Genomic DNA, 24,593 nt, shown 5'->3' on the forward strand with positions numbered 1-24,593 from the left:
TAGCAGACAGATATGGTCGGGCAGCGGGGTTGGGGGTAACACTGGGGGCAGCCACAGGGGCTTTTTTAGCCTCATGTGCCCACAGCGGGCTGTCAGGGGTCTTCATGGCTCTGTGTGCTGCTGTGATCTCTGGTGGACTTTATCTTCAGAGGCTGGTTGAGGTCTTAACAAGGCCTCACATATGGCACAAATTTAAATTGTGTTTATATATTGTTACACCTATAACTCTGTTAATATGGTTATACTTTACCTATACTCCTTTCTTTGTGTATTTGATTTTCTGTATTTTTGGTGCATGTATATCTTTTGTACTTATGTTAGTTATGATCTGTTTGTTTGCTGTTTGTTGTGTTTTGTTTTGTTTGCTTGTTTTGTTTGCTTTTGGTATTCTATATGCACCCTTTATTATCATTGGTGTCATTACTGCTATACTCATTGAATGTATTTTCAAGAGTCGTTGAGGGTGTAGACACAGATGAACAATAAAATCTCAGTCTACATTACTGACCACACAACGTAGCATGTTATATCCTCAGCCTAAACAAATGAATACTGTTATACTGTTATGCCTATAATCCTGTTAATATGGTTATACTTCACCTGCACTTGCATGTTGTCTGCTCTTGTGCAGTTTTATGTTGTTCATGGTACAATGCTGGCATTTGTTTTTGTTTTTTATTCTTTTAAATTATTCCTTTTCATCTCTTTTGCGAAGACTAAAACATGGTTGTGAGCTGGTTTAATGTGGTTAAGTAATCACTGCCAGAATCAGGCTGGGGTATTTATATATATAAAAAAAGGACTAATTGACAAATCATTAACAAATATAATAACTCTTTGTATCAGTCTGAACTCCAAACAGTTGGACTTTACTGGATCAAGACAACTCATGTCAGATAAGCTCCATCACAGAGAAGTAGACAAAACTGACTGTAAACACTGAAGTTTAAGTGAGTCTCCTGATGAGGCCTGGAGGCAAAATGTACTGCCTGTCTGAGTATATTTTGGTGATAAATCATTCATGATATGAATTTATAGATGCCAGAAGCCTCTAAACATGTGGAAGACAACCTATATTATTTATTTTTCTTTGAAATTTTTTCTTGAACTGAAATAAACTGCCTTGTATGTTATGCTTTGTATCAGCTTCATTCTTTCTGGAGTACATCAGCTTCTTGAAAACTGCCACCTTATTGAAAGAGCCACCTCTTGTTTAAAGGTAGGATTGCATTTCTCTTTTTGCCCTTTTATTTCCTCACACAGCAAAGGATAAATTAAGCCAATATAACCCAAATCAAGTCTTTATCAGGTTAATATTGTCAGTCGGATACTAAGGCTGGGCAACATGGACAAAAATCAAACAGCACAATATCTTTGACCAAATACCTTGATAACGCTATTGTGACAATAGTGTAGGGACGACTGTTGGAGCTTTCATTATATATTAACACACACTTATTATGATACTGTGTTTCAGTATTATTTCCTCCTATATTTTGGGCGATTTGCAATAAAGTTGTTTCTTGCTTGAAAGAAGGAAGAATCTAAAATCTAAATTTTTATTTTTATAGTTATTTTTTTGTTTTGTGGTATCTTGAAACACACCATGACTTCTATGAACAAGCAAAATTAAATGACCAATGTCATTTAATGAGGGGAAAAAATATGTGGGACAAAAAAATATCTCAAAGTAGGCTGATACAACTAGGTAATTTTTTACAGTGCAGCTTGTCATTGTGTATCTCTCATTCTCTCTCTCTCTCTCTCTCTCTCTCTCTCCCTCTCTCTCTCTCACACACACACACACACACACACACACACACACTCCTGTGTCCCTAGTTTCACTTTCCTCTGAACGTAGTTATTTTTCCTGTTCGACATTCCTCTGTGTCAGTGAGACAATGACAAGGTGGCACGCGAGGCTCAGGCTTCATACCTGGAAACCAGACAGTCAACACAGGCCAGAGCTGAATAACTCTTTGTGGGAATAGTTACAGAAAAATGATCATGTTCTTCCAGCTTTAGTGCAATGAGTACATATTGACAGTTATGCTCTTAAAGCGCTTCATAACAGCCACATTATGAAAACAATAAATGAAAACATTGCAAACATATAAAGTGAAAATGCAACCTAAAAAAGTCCCATGCCTCCATTCTCACCATCTAATATTGATTCAATATAGGAACCTTTTCATCTCTATCAGCTCCACTGATGAGTCTGTTGCTACACACACACACACACACACACACACACACACACTGTGCTGCCAAGTTTTGTTCAGACCTATTTCACCTATGTTTTCAAACTTATTTCAAGGTCTAATCAAGACTCAAAGATACGTCAAGATATGTCAAGCTGTGCCATCATTCTGTTTTGCGTTTGGTTATTTCAAAATCTGCTCGCTTAAAAGAAAAGAATTCTTCACATTCCATTCTACATAAATAAATATGAAGTACCTCCAGTGAAGTATTTGGAACAAGCACATACAGAATTTCTATGGCAGGTGCATACAGTATGAAATTTTCTTTTCTTTTTTTTCTAACTTGGAGGCAACTTTGAAGTGATTTTTTGGGGGAAAAATAGAACTCAAAGGGTTCAAAGGTGGGGAAATAAATTATTGGATAGTAAATAAAATTGAATTAAATTATTGATTCAGTGGAAAATGAACTGATATCAATTTGCTGGCCTCAATGCATGGCTATCTGACTGTACTGTAATGTGATTAAAGATTTTCCACATTTACAAAGAAAGAAAGAAAGAAAGAAAGAAAGAAATGTTAGTCCAAATTCCATGACAGTGTATTAGGGCCACTGTACTCGCCTTTAAATGGTTGCATGCATCCACACGTGTGCATTTGTGTATACGTGTCTGTATATATGCATGCCACACTGTAAACCCATGTATTTGCGTGAGACCTCGCGTGTACGTGTGTGTGTGTGTGTATATATATAAAGTCCACATGTGATAACATTCTCCCATTTCTTTCTGTGGAAATATTTAGGCTAAGTCCTCATCTGAGCGTGCAGTTCAAACAGACAGGGTCCGGTGTTCTTTCCCCTTTTCCAGACGCCGTCAGACTCCAGGGGGGGGACGTCCCATACAACACAGGGCATTGTGAGCGCCGCCGCCCCTCCCCTCTCCTCTGCCCCAGTATATGTGTGTTTATATCAAGCCCTGATATCCATTTTCCATCATTCCTCTGGCTCGGAGGTATTTATTTTTAGCAAGCGGGTAACAGTTTCAAGGGAACTGTGATGTGTAAATAGTTGTGATCCGTCACAGGTGTCCCGTGGCCCCCAGAAAGGATGCACAAGCTAATGATGTTTAAAGAGTGGAAGATGAAAAGGGATCGGCCCGTTTCAAGACCACGTGTGCACATTAGCTTTGATGGACAATGATTTCCACAACGTAAAGCATTGTCTGGGAGCAGGTTTGTTCCAGACAGGCTTCTGGTACTATTCATTCAAAACAGCAAACTGACAGTGTCAGTGTTCATTTGATTGCTGTGTCTCCACATGCAAGTGGACACTATTTGCACGGTAATTAAAGTTACTCACACAGGACAATTCGTGAGTTATTCAAGTCACTTACTCGCTGAAATCTAGCCAGAGGATGAAATATGACCAGAGGCTGTGACAGAGACACTGCAAAAACATAATATTGGCACAAGACCACAAAAATATTCTTAAAAAAGCAACATGAGAAAAACAATAAAATATGACATGTCATAGCAGTGTAAAATGATGTGATTAAGACTGATTACAGCACAGAGAACAGATTTGGGTTTTGAGTTTTTTTTTTTTTTAAAGATTACAAAAGCAAGGGCAGCTCTACCAGAGGTGAGAGGGTTATTCCACAGAAAGGGACTGCGGTGAGAGAAACCCCACTAATCAGCAGCTTCATTCAGTTGAGACACATTTAATTTCAGTTTGTCTGAGCGGCCTCCACAACACAAACAGATGCAGCAGAATACAGAAAGTTCATGACAGGACAAATCATAAATTCCACAGTTTTACTTTACAGGCCCATCTGGCGGCTGTGTGGAGGCCTGCTCTGTGTGCTCCCTGGAAGGACGTTAACAACTCTCTTCTAGGTAAAGCGCCTGCTGAGGGGGGCTGTCGCTTGTGTGTTTTGACCAAAACATGTTCGTACTCACCTGGTCAAGATGCCGCAAAAACAATTAATTGAGAAGTTAGAGGGGGAACTAACTCATCTTCAAGTCCAGTGAATATTTTGATGTTAAATAGATATGATTTCACCAACTTGGAACACATGTGGATATAATGAAAAAATGAAAGGTGAAGATGTCCAATAGCTGTCCATAACTGCAATCTGTGCCATTTTGGAAAATGAGAACCGAAATATCGCAAAATCTTTTCCCTCAGGTCTTTAGTCTTGAGTTAAGTTTCTCATTTTTAACCCCTTGAACTCTTAAAGTCCTTCAATTCCCCCTTTGAATAGTTTCAATGTTGGAATTTTTTTTCATATCATATGACAGTGCCACATATGTTACATATAGTGTATCTGCTGGCTGCAACTCTTTACTGAAGCTACGTCACACTCTGATAAAGTGAAAAATTCTAAGCCAAGATGCCATTGTTTTATGGCTGCAGCATCACATCAAATAGAAACTATCTTCATGTTTTGTGCATCATTTCCCTCTAAGTCTGGAGAACATATGTGGTATCTTTGGAAACTTTGGGAACTCCACTAGTATTTAAAATAAAGTGGGTTTGAACAAAGTTTGGCACACAGCATATTCACAAAGAGGACCTCACCAATGAGCAGAGCTGAAGATGTGAAAACAAAAGTCGGGCTTTTATTCACAGTTGTTAACTACTGCAATACCCCAACCCATTCACCACTGCAAGAAATATGAGCGTCATAGAGATGAATAAGGTGTCAATAGTTCCCAGGGTTTCCTGATAAAGGGTTCAATAATCTATGCAGCCAAACAAACACAATCCCAGACAGCAAGCAAAATATACATAATTACAAGAAGAAGTACTTACAAAGACACATTACCAGCAAGTTTCTGAAGTCACAACTTTTTTAAGACGTGGGGTTTTATGCATGGTGCAGTCCAGCTAGTGCAAACATTGTTGTGGCAACAAAAACATGGTTACACTGCTGCACTGTCAGTGAGCAATGCTGTGTGCTCAAGAGAAATGCTTTCATCCAATTTGTGGTCAGACAATAGACTTTTCTCTTCTTGTTGTGGACTTGCGCCATCTTTGAGTTGACTCACTGGAGAGAAAGGAGGGACAGACGTTCAGTTTGTCCAATTCTGTGTCCTAATTCAGAGTTTTGTGATCTTAGTGTGCCTGAACAAAACCATTTTCACTCAGGGGTTTTCAACAGAGGAGAGCATCTTGTCTCTGAAAAGTAACAGCCTAACAATAGACTTCTCTTATGGGGAGTGGCTGTGGGCTATACTAGAGGCTCCTAGAGTATTTTTGGAAGGTAAAGTCCATGTTGGATCGGACTGAGGATTGTTCTAGATGTAGAATAGAGGATGAACATTAACAAAAGTTCCCATCGGCCTCCTGCCGATCCGCAGTGCTCATTCTTTCCTTAATGCAGCTATTAGACCTCAGCGCTACGCTGCTGTCTGGATGCCAGCTCCTTCCTCCCTCCAGGTTTGTGCTTTAGAATCGCACGCCAAGTCAAAGCCAGTAAAATGAAACACAACCAAACACGCTGTCTCAGTTGTTTCTCAACCCGCAAAACCCACCCTGAGCAAAAGAGAACATTTGTTCCTTAGTGTACAACTGATAAGATTAATGTAGGTGACAAATTAAAGTTTACAGGATGAAATACGCCCTGTAGTGGAAGGTAAATCTTAAAACTGATGTAGGTGTATGTGGAAAAGGGTAAATAAGAAGAAAATTAAATGATGTTTTTATAAAAATGGACTTGATTTTTGTATGTGGTGATATGCCTTATGAGCCATTTCACCTATTTTTGTATTTATCATTACATCACTGGTTGGACAGAAGGATGAGCTTATCTTATATTTCTGCTTTTATTACAGGTCCTAAAATACCTATTCATCATTACTCTGATGACTGCATCCTGAGCTGAAAGTGCAAAAATACCTACTTACTTACCTACTGCAAATTAAGCAAATCTGACAAATTTTGCCAAGAGGTAAAAGAAAACATGCAAGGAGCCTCTGCCGTGTTTCTGCTTTTCTCTCAACTATATCATCTTTTTCAAATTCAAAACAACTGATGATGGCGCTGAGTTGTGGAGAGGAGGAGAGGACACGAGGGAGTTGGGGGGTGGGGGGGGATGGTAGCGACTTGTTTTGGAAGAAATCTGGAACCTATAAACTTGGGCAACTTCTATGAGAAAAAACAAACGTCAGAAAGAGCCATCGTGGTTGGCTGAGCCGCACACCTTTGTCTCCGCCTCGTCTGTTTGATCCAACCAATCACTAAAGACCCATTCTTCCTGTTGTCTTTGGCTCAGCCGGGCCCTCAAAACGCTTCCGAACCAATCAGAGAGTCACATGGGAGGGAAGCTCAAAGTTTCATCCTCCTTTCCCTTTAAAAAGTGCGATTCAAGTTGCTCTCGTCTCACATACAGCTGCGGGAGCGGGACATGAGAACAGTCTGGCTTGCATAGGCAGCTCAAGCATATTCACAGAGAGTGGGGGCAGATTATTGGCAGGATATTCTGCGTGTGGACGAAGGCGCACTGTGGCTTTTCAGAATTGCTGATTGAGCATCTATTTTGATTTGGCATGTTTGGTTGTGAGTGTTAAAAGGTGGATTAGAGTTTTGAGGAGGAAGTGCAGCATAACAGAAGGTCTAAGAAACAGCCAACAAAGCAGAGGGAGTTACCGAACAGGGGGAGAACAAGACAGAGGAAAACTGCTTAAAGAGAGAGTGCGAGAAAGTGGATACAAAAAAGCACCAAAAGGCAGATTCAGGAGGAGTGAGTGATAGAGAGGGTGACAGCGGAGTTCATAGAAAAGACAAGCGCCCAAGAATGAGGGAGGAGGAGCAGTCCAATGATGACCATCCTGAGGGAGGGGTGGCTTCCAGAGAGGAAGACACAGGGAAACCACCCTCAAACGCCTGTCCTGTTGTTGTAGCGGCGCCAGGGATCACCGGGCGCAAACGGCAGACAGGCCCACGCACGGAGGACCCGATTATCAGTCCCACCACAATCACATCAACAGAGGACAGCAAGGCCAAGTCCGGAGATGACATTCACCTCCACGGCCCGACGGGACCCAAGAGACTGAAGAAAAGCCCGCAGCATCGGCCACCTTCCTCAGGCCTGTCGCTCTCTCCTCTCCCAGCGCAGTGTCCCGGGGGTCTCCAAGCCCTGGAGGACCCGCACGCCCAGCGGGTGATTGCCAACATCCGCGAGCGCCAGCGGACACAGTCCCTGAACGACGCCTTCGCCTCGCTGCGCAAGATCATTCCCACGCTTCCCTCGGACAAGCTGAGCAAGATCCAGATCCTCAAGTTGGCATCGCGCTACATTGACTTTCTGTACCAGGTTCTGCAGAGCGATGAGATGGACAGTAAACTCGCGGGATGTAACTACCTGGCCCACGAAAGACTGAGCTATGCCTTCTCTGTCTGGAGGATGGAGGGCGCCTGGTCGACGATGTCTGCTGGTCACTAGCCATGCGACAAAAGCAGAATCGTCTTCTGACTCTCCTAAAGTGTATGACAAATTTCTCATGGCAGGGAACTTGATATGGCTCTTGTGTAGCCAGTAGACTTACATTCTCCTAATATTATCTTCAACTCAGATCATCTATTTGGCTCAATTATAGAAGAGCTATAGATGACACTAGACAACATCGGAGTCAGACAGCCAAATGGAACTGGTTTACAATCCCTCATATCATTACCATTTTCTTTATTTATATCTTCCTCAAGTGAGCCATGTATCTTCACTCGGCTGTGATGCATTCTCCTTGCAATCTTGCTTTTCTGCTCACAAAAAGACAATCATTTTATTGTTCATGAAGAAGTGTTTCTAGATGTGTCTATGACATTTCTGCTGTGTTACGTAGAGCACAGTAGAGAAGAGAAGGGGTGTGACTTGCAACAAAAGTCATGAGCCGGACTCACGCCCAGAAACTTTCAAGCCCGATGATTGAGGATGTGGTACCTTTAGTAAACGGTACCCCTACCACAACAGCATGGCTGCACCTCTTCAACCTTGACCCCTGATGTCATCCTCACGACCCTGTTATCATCACAGTCGCCGTTACCATTGTCGTCTCCATCCGCATCAGCACCACCATCATCAACATCATAGGTACGAGCCATATTGGGCTTCATTTAATATTTTTTTATTTCACGTTACCTTACCTAACCTCTTGCATGAGGCCCACAAGTGAATGCATCTGAAAGCCGCTGAAGACTGCAGGTTCAGAGAAAGACAAAGTGAGAGTGAGATAATTGGAGAGAAGGTATTGGCTGAACAGTGAGAGAGACTGGCCTTTTAACTTCCCCATACCCTTTCATCTCCTATTTTTCCAAGATTCTGACATATTATTAATCCCTGACCACCTCTTAACCCAAACGCCGGTGGAAAAAGCAGCAGTGGGCAGCCGTCGTCCTGACTAAAGTTTCTCCTCTTTTTACCCAAAAACCAAGCCCCTTTGTTTCTTCTGATGCCAAAAAAACTCTCCTCTGAAATTCTTTCCTCTCATTTTGGCCCAAATTTGCTTGCGTTTGCATGAAACCGTGATACAGCTACAGCTAACTGACGAGGAGGCGTAATGAAAACAAACGGCTTCTAAAAGCCATGAATCATGTGTGTCACCATCAAAGGGGAGGCTGATGTGGCTCCCTGCTGAGCTCCCATAAACCACTGGGACTGATGGAGGAGGTGAGAGCTGATTTATGTACACACACAAACACACATGGTGCAACATAACATAGACGCAGATCCGTTCAGACACACACGCATATGCATGCACCTCCTCCACCACTCGGGCTTATTGCCTTTTTCTTTCAATCTGTAATTACCAAATTTTATACAAGCATTCAAGAAACAGCAAGTACTTTTTGGACAGTATTTTACCTGAGTTTTGGCCAACATGGATAAGAACTCGTAAAATCACCTGCGAGTTTTTCGGTTCAAATCAACAACCCCATTGTAAGGGTGGACACACTGCTATTTGTGTTCGCGTCCACATATTCATGACAAACCACTTCTTCCTTCATGGCCAACATGCACCCAGCCCAACAACCTATCATTAGAACGTCCCGGGGAGGTACAGTAGCTGATGTTTCCAGCTCCTGTGAAGAGTGGAGCCTCAGAGTCAGCACAGTGTGGTCTCAGAAGCTAAACTGCGCTGACATACTAGAAGACTTTTGACATTTTGGAACAACTTTTTTTTTTTTAAGGCCAAAAGGAGGAAAAATGCATCCCCTGTGTGTGCATTTTGTAGATGAAATCAGACTGGCTGTCTTTTCTAATAGAGGAGAATGGATGTTGAGCACACATTTCTCTCAGAAAAATACCGTTTTGTTTACTGGAATGGCATAAAAGCTATAGTTCATAAGGTGTGTTTTTCTGGAGCAAAGGGAAATTGATCCCTCACTTATTCACTTTTCCTGGAATGTGTTTTTAACTGCTCAGGTTTTGACAAGTTGCTTATCTTGCATGATACATGGGCAGCATTTAGAAGCAATGAAAATCGGTGCTTCAGGCAACAACGGTACTTTGTGACCAGCCTTGTTTACACACTTGTTTGTCACATTGTTCTTATAGCATTTGCTATTCCACACCTAAGGCTAAGGCAACTTTAATTGTTTCCCATGTGTGATCACTATCAGAGCAAGTTGTGCTCTGACTTGCCATATCAGTCAACAGTGTTGTGTTTATTTCAATTATTTATCAAAACTGATTCAAAAGAATAAAGGTATTTTCTGATTGGTCAAGGCTGCTCAATAAGATTAGAGGAAAATACCACCTTGCAAATATGAAGTTGTAGCCGGTCGATGAGGCAATCAACAGTGCTCCAAAATGTTTTGTGATATTCCTATTATGTTTTGAGTAGGAATCTGGAATTGCATTAGTCTCCAATATGGCAGCATGACAATGCTAATATGTGACCCTGAAACTAACACTGCGTGACACTGCATTAGTATCAGTGGTAACTGCTTAGTAATGTTTGTGCCTTGTGTGTTTTCAGCTCCGCAGCAAAGCAACTGTGATCCTCCCTGTGCAACTCTAGCCCACTCTTCTGTGTCTGCCACTGCAAACATGAGGACTAATATAGTTTCATAGAACTGCTGCACCCAACATGTGACATAAGGTGGAAGGACAATCTTACCATGACAACTGTGACAAGGACAGCGGTTATGGATTGACATCAGGAAAAAGGCCGTGTCCTCTCCGGAACAGCCAAACCAACATCTAACCACGCTACTTTGGAAACACTTGGCAATGTAGATAGACAATTTTGCCACCAACTCTGACCAGAAGTATTTGTCATGACACGGTCGTTCCTTAAAGCTTGCTGTTCTTGCAGTTTAGACGCAGCGCTGGAGAATTTCTACAGGTTCTGTGTTTCAATGAGACAAACAAATGGGCTGTGACTGTCAGCAGCGTCCAAACCAGCAGGATCAACAGTGACAACATCAACAGCAAGTTAAGGCTCTATGTTGACAAGAGCTGGGTGTTGAATGTTAGGCTTGTTTTTTTTCTAGGAGTAAAGTATTTACAGTCTGCTGATTTACACGAATGACTGATATGACCCTTGGACAACAGAAGCCGTGATACATGCTGCACCTGCATTTATCAGTGTTTTATCAGTCTGAGACTGTCTTGAAAATGAAATAAAAACATTGTCTTCAAACAATGATTTATGAGATCCTAATGTTACGTGCAAAATGGATGATGACATGTGAAAATATTTATTCCATCACCACACCCTGTCTTTCTCTTTTCTCTCTTTAAAATTGCTCTAACTCCTTTCCTCCCTCTTTCCTTCAGTCTTTTTAATGAGGACTGGGTGCTTTTGCCCGGTCAGTCAGGAACAGTTAATTCCTTGAAAAAAAAAAAAGGCAAGTTAATGTGCAATTAAGGGCTCGGGGAATATTTACGGCCTGTTCGAACAGAACGTCTACATTGTCGGCTGATGCCTTCTGTGGCCTGCAAGTTTATTGTGTGTGACCTGATGCTTGAGCAGGGGAGAAGTCATGTAGCTGTGTCTCCATCCAGGTTTTAGGCAAAAAGGCCACCAAAAATAAACTGCAACTTTGGTGTGGTGTGTTCCATCAGCTGGGGTGAAGCTATTAAGTAAGGTTCCTAAAGTTGACAAAAAAAAAAAGGCATTTGCAGAAAACAAAACAAAACAAAACAAAAACTATGAAAAGCCTAATTGTAGACAGTGATCATTTATGTGATTTTTTTCCCCAAAAATTCCATTTCATGCAACATTCATTCATTGTCTTGTAAGTATGACAGTGCTGCAAACAGCTGTAGGCCTGCCAGGCTGCAGTACACTGCTTGTAAACAATACTAGCTCACCTGCAATGTAGCAAACTGATGCACTGAACCTTTAGGCAGTAAAGCAGTGATAGCCGGGACTTTGGCAAGTTTGCAAATCTTTCACCAAGTGAGGAGAGTACAGCTCATTCATTAGCTGACCCTCCACCCTGTTAATAAACTATAGAACAAATATATGAATACATACAACATTTTGTATGATGATTTAGCATAGTGATATTATCTATGGAAAGAAAGCACCTTAATGCAGGATGTGAAAACACATAGGAGGACAAACGGTAACAGGTATTTTACCTTCAGTGTAATCATCTCTATTAACATCAAATAGGGCTAGGCAATATATCGATATGATATGGATTTTGTGAGTTGAGGCCTGATATCATCTGGGATATTACAATATGTAATATCCCAGATGATGGAGGAAATGTTTCCCACAGCTCTGTGTTCTCTAATCAATACCATCGACAACAGATTAGAAATGCCTTCGAAAGAAATGAGCTACCACAAGCCACTGGACAAAAACAACAAAAAACAAAAAATGAGCGAAACACCTGTCAGGAGAATATTATTTGCTCTCTAGACAGAAACCAGGCTTTACAATAGGAGACTATGAAATATTTGGTCAAAGGCTTAGGTATGCCTATTAGGTATGCTGATGTTTTATAATTAAAAATACATTTTAGAGACAGCATTAATGCTAGTTTAGTTATGGGGATTTTTTCAGTCAGTCAGTCAAAAAAGAAACATAGGCTACAAGCAGGTACGCCTTCTCGTCCAACCTTCATCTGGTTCCATGCTCTGCCAAAAGCTACAAACCAACTTCAAGCAATTCCATGAAAAACACAGGAGTGGAGGCACTCCAAAACCAAAAGCTTTTATGAAGAATTATTCATTTGAAAAACTGAACATCAAATATGCCACATTTTATTAATGGCCAACATCCTAGTTACATGTTTTGGCGAATGCCAGAGGACGAGGTCCAGTCCTGATATTTTCAAATAGATCATTTTTCCAACAAGGTTTGGCTTTGGACTGCCACCACTCCCATGTTTTACATGGTGCTGCTTGAAATCTGTCATGTTAGAGTAAGCGTATAATTAACACCACACGTTTCAGATGCTGAGATGATGCACAAGCACGAGACAGGCATTTATCTAGTGTAACCTTAAATAAATGAATAACCTGTAATATGATAAGGGTGGTAAGTGATGCTACTGCTGAGGCTTACATCATCTTAAAGGGAAACCTTGTGTTTTACTTTTGTAGCAATGAAAGTACAATCATTTGTTGCTGCGGACTTTGTCTTTACAGTTCAGGTTTTTTTTAGGACATTAACCGAGGTGCTCAGTTTATCCATGCAGTTTATTTGTTTTGGGATTATCAGTGCACGTTAATAGTTTTGCTGTGTAGTGGGGTAGTTGGTGCAACCACACAACAAGCCATAAATTCTGGTTGCACCAGGTGTCTGAATCTGAGGTACCTCCTGACCCGATCGGACACATTTAATCACCCTCATGCACCTCTTTGTTTGCCCAACCTGCAGTTTGCATTGTTTTGGCGTTGCATCCTGTTGTTTGGCAGTGACTGCTTTGCGTTCTGATAGTATATGTTTCCGGACATGCTGCCAAGTCAAGATGTCACCAATCAAAATTTATAACAAGGCTAGCTCCTCCTAAAGGCTCCTAGAACCCAGGTTCCACCTCAGGTTCCAGGGACTTCACCTGGAACTGTGTTGTTGCCAATAGAAGTGATTCCAAAACCCAAAAAGTAGCTTTCATGGGTTCTCACAATTGAAAAGGTGCATACAGCATCTACACAGGGACGAGCCTGCAGATCTCCAGTGACTATGTACAGGGTGAGTGGACAAATTATTCTTTGGAGAAGCCAAACTGCACCAGACAAAATTGACAAAGACCTCAGACCAGCATATCTGATCCTAAATCAAACTCAAATATAAGCATGTGCAGGCCTCTCAAGATCAAACAACACAATAACACCAGGGTTGGGTACCAAACCAAACTCTTAAATCAGTCGCTGACAAATGTTGGTACCTTGAGAGCAGGCTGTGTAGATGAATTCAAATAAATATTGATATGATTTCTTACGAGCATTCCAAAAAAAAAAGACCTCGTTTACATTTTGTTGCAAGTGTGCATCTGGGTGAGAAAGTACATGCCTAAACTCGCAGCTCAACAGCTCGCTCAAGTCCAACACAGTTGGGGCAATGGCAAGCTGAAAATGGTTGCAAGTGTGGTTACACTTTTCCAGACTTAATGCAGGCGTTTGCTGCCATATTTGTGATCTTGTGAGGGATATCACATCTGCTTCCTCTGAGACGTACACGACAGCTGTCTCATGCAATGCCGTGGTGACTTTGACAGGTTGGAGGTTGGAGGGACAGGTTTTATTTTGTGTGGTGTGTTACAACAAAATCTTCTTAACAAATAACAATGTTGAAATTGAGAAGTTTAGACTTAGTTTTTGCAACTAAAATTACAATTCACAAGTGTAAAGTACCGAAAAAGGTATGCTGGATACCAGTTCTGAATTCAAGGTAGCAGTGCCTGTACTGCACTCATATCGGTTCAAATATGAACAGTACCCAACCCTTAGTAGCACACAGTGCAATAGGAAAGCTCTCCACAAAAAACATGCCCTGGTGTGTATAATCAGTCATGATATGCATCAACAAACTGCCGAATCCACATCTTTTATGAAGCAATGGTGAACAGGCGTGCGCTGCACTACAGTGACTCCAAGCGCTCACATGCACAGCACAAACACCTCAAACTAGCACATTTGTTTGGAATGAAACTTTAAATCCAACATTCACATGATTACTATCTAACAATAAAATATAACGGGTGAAAATCCCCAGAGGCCCCATCATAAGATATTATCACTTAAGTCACGATATGATAGTATTGTGGTTTTGAACATTTTGCAATATGCTGAGTATTACAGTAGCATGTATTGCAATATATTGTGATTTCATACTTTTTTCCAACTGCAAATTGTGTCATCAAAGAAAAACTTTGTCTGTTTTATCTAATGAGATAAAATTTTCATCCTGTTCATCAGTTTTATTGCAGCAAGATGGGATTGCCAAGCAGACAGACTGACCAACTCTGTCATATAAACCTGTCAGAAATGTTTCTTTGCTTCATGGCGATACAATATCGCTACAGAATTGCCTCACAAAATATCATGATACTATGCCCTGTAAATTACAACAGTAACACACAAAGCACAAGTATAAAATGTACTTGTAAAAATGCTGTCTTACCTTTATGCAGTTTGCAGTGTGGACCGCGGCCTGGTATCCATGATGACGGAGAACCATGGTCTCCTTTAATCCAACACTTAATTCATGGCAAAGGCTTCCATTTTATCCAGAGGACGGCCATTTAGGTCAACAAAAGCAAGACAGAGAGTTTGTTTATGGGCCCAGCTGTGCCATCCTACTACCATCCTGTGTCAACCTATTAAAGGGTACAGATGTACTGTAATTAGTAAAACAACAGTTTAATAATCATTTTTGTGAGTCCCCTCAAACATCCTTTTTTTTTTTTTTTTCAAAGGATCTCAGGTCCTTTTTGGTTGCCCTGTAAGCTCCCCTGTAATAGACCTTTTCACAGCACAGGTGTTGCTAATGACATGAATTAAGGTTCTCAACAGCAGGGCCCTATGTGGTTTAAGCTTTTCCTCCCTTTCATAGAGATATTTGAATGGAAACCCGGTTGTTGTGAGGTAGTAAATAAAAACGGACCTTTACATCCAGATCAATTCAACATTTGTCTTATTTATTAGAATACTCATTTATATTACAGCGGATTCTTCAGAAATGTATGGCAGCCACCTTTTTTGTTTTATTTGTTGAGATAAAAAGACGCCAAATGAGCTCAAGTTGGAAAACATTTTTCCTTTTTAATTAAGGAGACAGAAACAGTACAAAATAGACCACCTTTCTATACATACACATGGTAGGAAATATAAGGGGAAAAATACCACAAATAGGTAAATAATGACAAAGAATAGTATGAAACAGAGATCTCAATGTCATGGTTTTAGTTACAGAGTTAAGTCCAGTTAGTGAAGAGTTACCAATACACATACTACTGCATGCAGCAAGGCACATGTGTGATGTGTGTATTTTGGTCTTGGGGTTTCTATTTACAGTGTTTTTTTTTTTTTTTTTAAGGAGGAACATACAATTGACATCAGTAATAATGGAAATTAAGAGTCGAGGCAATACTGGCCTCTACGTAAGACAAAAAAGGCTCTGAGGCCACTGGTAATATCATACAGGAGAGGTCATTTACAGTATTTGACAGGACAGACACACACACACACACACACACACACACACAGGTATAGACAAACAGACATACCAGCGCTTGCAAAAGCATGGACAAAATGTGCACATGCAGTCACAAACGCGCTCTCTCTCGCACATACACACACACATCCGACATCATTACTTCATAGATACCAGATGCACCTACTGGGTGCGCTATACAGAATAGACACAGCACATTGTTTACTTGCCGTCACTTCTAAAAGAACACTATGGATGGAAGAATGACTCATTTTTTAAATCAAACTAGTAGCAAGTCCACAGCACCCATCCCCCCCATGTAATAGGATTTTCGAAATAATTCCGCTTGGGTCGGAGCAATAGTGCAACAGCAGTGGGACTCCTGCAATGGCTACATGTTTACTCCTATTGCTTTAGTTTCTACTGTCCATTCTTTTTCAATATTTAAAAGCTTTCTGAGGCCTTCTGATGGCCAGGGTCCTGACTACAACAAACTCCACTCCTGACACATACACTTTGGTACATGGAGGGTACAATGACATCACTCCCTTTGGCCAGTCCAAATCGATTCGCCATGCAACAGGCCAGCCAACACTCCGAATCACCACGTTACTTTTAATCTCTATTCACAACTTCTACAAAGGCTGCAGGAACACAAAAACAGAGCAGAACAGAGATTTCTTGCTGTGAAACATATCAGGTTTTTATCTGTGCCACCAGGAGTTATAAGACTGAGATTTAGATTGTGCTGGCGGGCCTTTCAGTATCATCTGCTTCTCATTTGATGGACATTCCTCCCTTTTCTTTACTCCTCAGGAGGGTCAGTCTGTAAAACCTGCAATGAAACCTGCATCACTCTGCAACCCATCTGCAACATTTTTTTTTTAAAACTGGGTTTCAAGTGGAGAGTTTTAGTGTCCCAAGATGGTCTAAATGCAGTTTCAGAGGCGTGTCCACCCTGACAAGAATAAATTCTGGCGGAAATATTGAATGTGATGGTCATGAACTCAAAATATATTCTCTGTATTAATATCAGCCTTCAAAATCCCATATCGGTTAAACCCCTTCATGCATGGGACATGCAATCTGCACTGCAACTGGTTCTGGTTTGCTCTCTGTAGCATTAGAAAGACCAAACTAAGGATTGTGATTTTGTGATTCTGACTTTCCACTGGAAAGCAGGTCCCATACATATTACCCCAAACAAAAGGGCACTTATTAACTTACAAAGAACTTCAATGTAATCATATAAATACACGCTTTACAGCCAATAAGGCATTTTGCCTGTTGAACTACAAATGAATTTGGCCTGGATCGATATGATTTCTGCTACAAACATCAGCTAACAAGAGTGGCTGGTGCAGTACAGAGAGGGTATAAGACACTTTTAAGACCTGTTAGCATGTTTGGCATAGCATCTGCTGCATCTCTGATTGATGGTCAAGTGAGATGAAGTGCTGGTTGGGATTGACCTGTTCCAACAAATTACAACAATAAACTGATGTTCCACCAAACTGTGGTAAGCACAGTGAGGTCTCATATGGATTAAAAACTCAACAAGACCTGGATGAGGCCTGGAAGTCAAAGACTAACTACTGTATTTTTTGATAATGGAAAAAAAAAAAAAGTCAAGAAAACTTAACCAGTCCTCTCCAACCTTTTCTACTTGCACAGCATGTACTTTATGTGGACATTCAAGACGTGATCATCAGAATGAATAGTTATACAAAAGTCTGCATACATGACGTTCACTTGAATCCACAGGTTCAAACACTGGGTCATTAAAAAAAGTTATTATAAAAGCAGTGTTCATATTGGTCCCTCTGAAGTTTGTTTTGTACAGTCCCACCGCCAAGTACAGGCATACTCGAGGCAGCTTTCTTTGGGTGACGTCTGTTAAGTGCATTAAGGTTATTGCTACCATAGAACAATACAATGGTCCTCAATGGTGCTGTGGTAGGAATGAACGCTCATTTAGTCTCATATATGAACAATAATATACAGTATTCAATACCAGTGGTACATCTATGGTTCATCATTGGTTTGTATGTGCAGTCAAGGTTTTTTGTGTATGTGTGTGTGTGCACATCTAAGACACTTCTTTGAACAGCAGTGCAAAGATATCCTGCTTTCAAAATCTGGCCTACTTTTCAGATTAACTTCATAGGAAATACAACTCATACAGTATTTCGGTCAATACTTGTCCTCAAATCGAGTTAAAGCCTTAGTAAGACATCTTAGAATACAAGTGGAGCTTGAAAAAAAAACAAGACAAAATTTCATCCAAAACTTCAAAGAGACAATTAAATAACCTAGAGAGAATTGTTTTTTTTTTTTTTTCTTTTCTTTTCCCAGAGCTTTGGAATTTCTTACGGTTCACATTATGGAATGCACAGTGCAATAAAACAACAAGGACATTTGCTCTTTCCATGTTACTTCAAACCACAGTTGTCCATTTTGTGTCTTCATGTTCTCTTTTTTCCCCCTCTAGTTGTCTTCTTTGTTGTCTTCTTTTAGTGGTTAAACTGCATGTAATGACATCATTAAAACAGACAGTCTCTCTCTGTCTTGCTTTTTCTGTCTTTTGTGGCCACTTGTTGTGGTACAGCCATTTCATATTTTTGCACTCGGTCCACCCTGTGTATTGCTAGGCTGCACGCCGTCACCTGATGCCACGGGTTTTGACTGCAGTCGGTTTGTGTCCTGCTGTGACAGCATTTGGTTCAACTCAATTTGGAAAGCAAAGTGGCACAAGTGAAAGCAAACCATAGTCCAAGTCTCTTCCTTCTGAATGTTGGTCCTACCTTGGGTTAAGGCAAAGTTAAGGCAAAAAAAAACAAACACAGCTGCTGGTACATCGTGCTTCAAGACACTGTGTAAGACTGTCGCCACAATCAGAATTGGAATCTGAATGTGACTTTGATCTGTTCCCGTGATTCAAAAAACAGGTGTTTCCACCATAAGAAATGGAATCAGACTCCCAGCTGGGTGTTTTTTTTTTTCTTTCTGTTCCTGTGAGAGTAAAACCAGGTTTTCAGGAGCACAGCTGGAGTCAGTATCAGCGTCTGAATTCGGTCGGTTCTCATCAGGTAAAAGTAGTCACAGAGTTGAAATGCTGGACTTCTGAACACACACAATCCAAAGTCAATCTGAAGATACGGACAATCCATTAAAGAGACATTGTGTTGCTCTTTGGTGAGGTTTCCCAACTGCATGTAGTGCCATTGGGTCGAGTTGAATGGTTAACAGCATTGAGGTGCTCCTGTGACAAGTCTATGGAGGTTTCGCATAGTGTGCATTTAAATGTGTGCATGTATGTGTGTGTGTTTGTGTGTGTAATAAGGCAGATGGGTGGGGCTCAGTGGCATCACGACATTGCTATGTCCCCTTCATGGTCATGTGACAGCAAAGGAGCTCCAAGGCTATTTGGTGGGGCCAACTTCCTGAAGGCGGGTTCTTTGAGGTGATTGGTCGGGTTTTTCTACATGGAGTCGTCGTCGTCATCGTGCTCCATTGGCTCGTCAGGAAGGCTTGAGGAAAGAGTAGACAACAAGATGTCAGCACATTGTGTTGCGTGAAAGTGTGTGTGTGTGTGTGTGTGTGTGTGTGTGTGTGTGTGTGAGATCTTTACCTCTTGTTGGGGAGGACTCCCACAGAGAGCGAGGCAAAGGCGTTGACAGCATCTGTTTCCTCACAGTCTCTGCTCTGAGCAGCCAGGTAGGACAGACCCACTGATCCACTGTACGCCTTCACACTCTGCCAGTACTGACCTGCAGCACAAACACACAACCTGCTTACTTACTCTGTCACCAATGTGACACTAATGAATTTCAGTACTTTTGCCTCTGATTGAATGTCACCTCCAGAGGGTGTAAGAAGAGCCAGAGGATGAAGAAGATAGATACTAGATATTAAACTTGGCATTGAGATCAAAATTTACTATCGGCAAGATAGAATATTTAATAATTTATGTTGTTTATGTAATACCTTGTTGTCTTTTAGGTTCTTCTCATATGTTTTTGTCATGTATGATCCCTTTTTTGTCTTTTATCTTGAAGCACATTGAGTGTATGCCTGTTGTATGAAATGTGCTCTATAAATAAACTTGACATCGCTGGTGAAAACCTGCACATCTAAAAATACAATTTATAAAGCTGAGCTTAGTGCTCTGTTTTACAAGTCCTCTTCAGTCAGAAAGGGTGTGACAGGCTGAGGAAAGAGCATTTTACTCTCTGTTTTAAATACAGGCAGTTAATTTTATTTTTTCAGCTACATTGAATTTGTAGTGTTACTAATTTTGTGTTACGTACTCTGTGTGGGAAAGCTATTTGGATTATAAATAAAACAAATTTGATCTGTAGTTACATTCATTAATATAATATTAATAATGTTTTTCTTGAGAACATTGCTTTTAGGCGGCATTATTTTCATGTTGGCTATTCACACACATGTACAAATAAAATACCAGTAACTGTTATCTTTTTCTTAATGTTAAATCCTGAAATATACCAAATTTCTTTTTCTTTCTTTCTTTCTTTCTTTCTTTCTTTCCTTTTGCTTTCTCTTTCTCTCTCCTTTTTGCTTTATGGCATTTTTTTTTAACTATTACTATCCAGCCATGAGTTTTTATGTAAATTCACAATTCGAGTTGCGCAACAGCGAGGGAAACATGCACAGAGACAGATGAAAGGGTGGAGCGCACTGCAGAGAGACAAAAGAGAAAAAGGAGGAGACGCATCAACAAATCAAACTTGATTTGCCAAATTTGGTATTTTCCAGATTTCCACTGTATGAGCCCACTTGAGTGCCAGCGACTATCGGATCGCTGTTTGTCTCTGGTTAGGAGTGACATCTAAGAGACAAACAAAGTCCCTGATCCTTGTCAAACCATAAGGAGACGTAGTGAGCCTGATTGTCACTGACAGCAGCTCTTTAACTCTGAATGAGGACTGAGAGGAGCAGTGAGGATCAGATGAGCGTTTAAACAAGAGAGACAAAAGGTTCAGATGAGGACGATCAGGGAGTCAGACGAGATGGGAAGACATAAACATTTTGCATGACACAGCATGCATGCGTCATAGAAGATAAACACTCTAATCCATACGAGTGCCGCATGAGTAGCTACACTGTGTTACTACTATAATTACTACCGTCACAACTTCTATGTGGAGACTGGTCTTTATAGGCTATAAAATGAATACGATAAGGTGAATTTTTATAAATCATTTTGGAGAAAATAGGTTGTTGTATTAGCATAAAATGGAATATTAACTGTTGTGGGGTTTCAGTATATAAAAATATGCCACAATATTTCCAGGAGGCCGAGAGTGAGAAGTATGGGAAACACTATGGATCACATACTTCACGTAAATTTGATTTCCAGTCAGTTGTTAGTAATAGTGCTAATAATGTAGAGAAGACAAAAACCAGTTGGTGAAATATCACAAGTGCTATAACAGACTTTGTCCATTAAACAGGAAAAGTGAGAGCCAAATTATTATTTTTATCATCCAAATACATTACAATAATGATAACTAGGCCCTGTGCCGCCAGCTGCTCCATTAAAGCTGCTCACACTAGAGGACTGTGTTTGTCCTGCAGTGTGAATGAGTGAAACTGCTCCAGTGTGGAGCAGCTGTGACCACTTTCAAAGGGAAAAAAAAAAGGTTTAAAATCAAAAACACAACTAACAAGTAAAGAACCTGTCAACACAACTCACTCTGTATCTGTATGACAGTCTGTAGGGAGCGCACTCCGTTAGCGTTGGGCTTCTGGAGTAGGACTTCTTCTGGTAAAGGCTCCTACAGGACAGAGAGAGCAGAGCATGAGGTAAATATAGTAAAGTAAATAAAGTACATCTGTTCTCTGGCTACCTGCAGGCTTTAAAACTGATGTGTCACCTGAGAAAAGTTACATAGGGGTAAAACAGTCCAGGCTTTGCTGTGGATAAGCGGCCACACAATCGAAACAAACAACAGCAAACCATCAGCTGATGAAATAAATGTGTGCAACAGGTTTTCTGGTATATTCCCCCGGAAAAATCCCCTGACGTGCGAAGAAACTGTATCAAATTCCCAGACGTTCCCTGTCAGGACGAAACTTCTCAAAAGTCCCTGATGTTCTGGAAATTTGAAGACGAGCACTCGAGGCTCATTCTCTCAGCAAATGGCCAAATTATCATGACAGAGGCAACTAAAGCGAACTTCGTTACCCAGAATGCCTGTTACCTGTATGCCTAGCAGCGTGCTGACACAGGCCTCGGAGGCGTCGCAGATGGCTGTGAGGTCATGACCCCCCTCCAGGGCCAAAACCAACCGACCCCCTGCTAGAGACATCAGCTGGCGGGTCAGGAAGCCAAAACCTGAGGTAAACACACACGCATACACACACCGTCACTGAAATGTCAACATAAAGAATGAAACCTGCAAATGACAAATAAGAAATAAAGGTACCGTTTGCAAAAAAAAAAAAAAAAATCCAGAATTTTTTTCAAACAAACATGTATTTTTACTTTACCTTGTGTAACCACCCATGCCAACCAGCTACTAACTACTAATTACTATAATTATGGGTACAAAGTTGGCATGGCAAAGTACAAGGCACATCTCCTGCTCTCGGGCCCGTGCATGACAAGAGTAGTAATATCTATTAATACTCCTGGATAACCACAGGACCACAAAATAAAACTCTCATTGGCAGAAACACAGAGCTTTGAAGTTTGTAGGACAGTCTATGCTCACATTTGGCAGAAACCTTGTACCCTCCCAGAGGAGCCGGGTGGCCGTCGGCAGCGTCGAACCCAGCAGACACCAGCACGACGTCCGGGGAGAACTCCTGGGCGATGGGCATCACCACCGTCCTGTAGGCAGAAACACCGTCGGATTAGAAAAAACGGACCATGATACATTCGCAGGGTCGATCAGTACCTATGACTCTTGTGTTACTTGGCCAGCTGCAGAGAGACTCCTGGCTCTCAACACTTACTTTCTGGCCCACACTCCGTTTTGGAACAACTGACGTTATAAATTACTTAATACTGCTTTAAACTATCGCTAAGTTACACAGAGAGCACAGGGAGGAGGTCAGTGGGCATCAGAGCTTTTCTTCTTCAAGACACAAAAGAGTGTTGCAATAAGACAGTGCAGTCATTTAATCATTACAGCACACGTAAGTGATACCATTTGCAAAAAAAAAAAAAAAAAATTAAATAAGGAGTGTTAATTAATAAGTTTCTATGTTCTTTCAAAAAAGTCTTCCCAATACTTCAAATTCTTCAGAGATCAGAGTAACGTCTGGCACAGTCTAGCAACGGAGACCGACTGATCCAGCTGTTCACTTTAAGCCACAACAGTACATTTGGTGGACTTGCCAAAATGGATTCAACATGGAACATAACCACACAAAAAACTCTGCCAGGACAGGTTATTTTTTTACATTTTCTCCCCACCTATATTACAGGGAGATCTGCCCCTACTCTGCCTCTCATTGGCTAACCCTAACCCCTGACCTCACCCTAACCTTAACCAACCAAAGCATTCCTGGAACCCGGGCATTCCTGTCATCCAGGTGGGGAAAAAAAAACAAAACAAATAGAGCAGCTACGTCACCACTGCAAAAATGCTATGCCATGATTAATTGCTGAAAAATAATTACAACAGTTTTAGCCAGAAAAAAACAGCAGTAAAGATTTTTATAGTCCATTGAAAATACCAAAGAATTAAATGTTTTTTAACTTGACTAATGAAGAGCGCCTTGGACCCTCTTTTTTTCTTGTCGAAGTAGTGTGGCCATTAGTTTATTGTTGTTGTTGTTATTAGTTACAATAAGTTTTATATGAGCTGGATGTATTAAGGAGCACTGATGATGAGTCAGTTAAACTCTTGACAGTGACTGTCTGACACGTCCTATTGGTTTTAACAGACATCTTTCAGCCAATCAGACTCAGGTACTTATGATGGCCATGGTATAAAACTGTACTCTTGCACAGGAACAGTGCAAGTTCCTTTAATTTTTAGACTATAACATCAAAAACTATACCAGCATTCTTGCAAGTCCACACCAATTAGTGCTAACATACACACTATGTTGGTATACAAAACATTAGGGGCATCCTCTTGATACTAAGATGTAAGTGAGGGATACTGGCTTTTACCTGGATTCACCTCATCAGTGTACGCCATGAAAACAGTAGGATATGCTTGTCTGCCTAGCGTTTTGTACACTCAGCACAGAGTTGACGCGATCAAACCGAGTGCAGTCGCCCAGAGACGTCAGATCTTTACGATCGCATCTCCAAACTCATTAAAATGACAAGTGGACCCACGTTTTGCCTGATCCCAGATGCAGCAGCTCCAGCGGCCTTGACAAAAGACTATTATTCTCTGCTGGAGAAGTTGTGGAGCCTCGAGTGAAACAAGTGTGCCTGACAAAAGGAAAACTGTATTGTTGACTCTTGAGGCTGGTCGTGCTGGTTTGCAGTCTTTGAGCAAATTAAGTTTCCCCTAATTCCATTGTTGTGAGGGAGAGCGCAGTGCTGTCCTGAGGCCTAAGAGTGTGTGTGCATGTGTGTTTTTCGGGTGTGTGTGTGGGGGGGTTTGACGTCGGCACGGTTCAAAGCCCGATTGCGTGAGTCTGTTTCCCATTAGAGGCTTGTCACTCTCCTCACGTCATTGACAACACAGAGAAGAGAGAGAAAACAGTCCATCTGGGAACCATTTACCTTCATTATTCTGCCTGGGGACTTTAGAGACCTCCCTCCCTTTCATACACACACGCACA

At 41.1% G+C, this 24,593-nt stretch overlaps 3 protein-coding genes across 4 annotated transcripts in view; 1 reads left to right on the forward strand and 2 right to left on the reverse strand.

The window, feature by feature from the left end:
- The window catches only part of LOC115362508 (E3 ubiquitin/ISG15 ligase TRIM25), a 32,986-nt gene extending 17,877 nt beyond the window's left edge, over positions 1-15,109 (reverse strand). Inside the window, exon 1 of the mRNA XM_030056463.1 lies at positions 14,784-15,109. The gene's annotated coding sequence lies outside the window, so the exon portion shown is untranslated. The remainder of the gene's footprint in view (positions 1-14,783) is intronic.
- LOC115362509 (twist-related protein 2-like) lies at positions 6,712-7,645 on the forward strand. Its single transcript, XM_030056465.1, has one exon. It carries the CDS (start codon positions 6,998-7,000, stop codon positions 7,643-7,645), a length of 648 nt encoding a protein of 215 aa, XP_029912325.1. The 5' UTR covers positions 6,712-6,997.
- A 1,898-nt stretch (positions 15,110-17,007) lies between the features above and the next one.
- The window catches only part of hdac7a (histone deacetylase 7a), a 74,662-nt gene continuing 67,076 nt past the window's right edge, over positions 17,008-24,593 (reverse strand). For both annotated transcript variants that reach the window (XM_030055978.1, XM_030055979.1), the window contains exons 22-26: positions 22,556-22,674; positions 22,043-22,176; positions 21,535-21,616; positions 19,447-19,585; positions 17,008-19,345 (exon numbers count right to left, since the gene is read on the reverse strand). In XM_030055978.1, the coding sequence (XP_029911838.1) occupies positions 19,297-19,345; positions 19,447-19,585; positions 21,535-21,616; positions 22,043-22,176; positions 22,556-22,674 (523 nt within the window). In that variant the 3' untranslated portion in view covers positions 17,008-19,296. The remainder of the gene's footprint in view (positions 19,346-19,446; positions 19,586-21,534; positions 21,617-22,042; positions 22,177-22,555; positions 22,675-24,593) is intronic.

Source organism: Myripristis murdjan, chromosome 7, assembly GCF_902150065.1.
Source record: "Myripristis murdjan chromosome 7, fMyrMur1.1, whole genome shotgun sequence".
In the NCBI taxonomy this organism is placed as follows: Eukaryota; Metazoa; Chordata; class Actinopteri; order Holocentriformes; family Holocentridae; genus Myripristis; species Myripristis murdjan.

Excerpts from the sequence above, each read along its gene's own strand:
- LOC115362509 (XM_030056465.1), top strand. The coding sequence starts at position 6,998 with ATGAGGGAGGAGGAGCAGTCCAATGATGACCATCCTGAGGGAGGGGTG.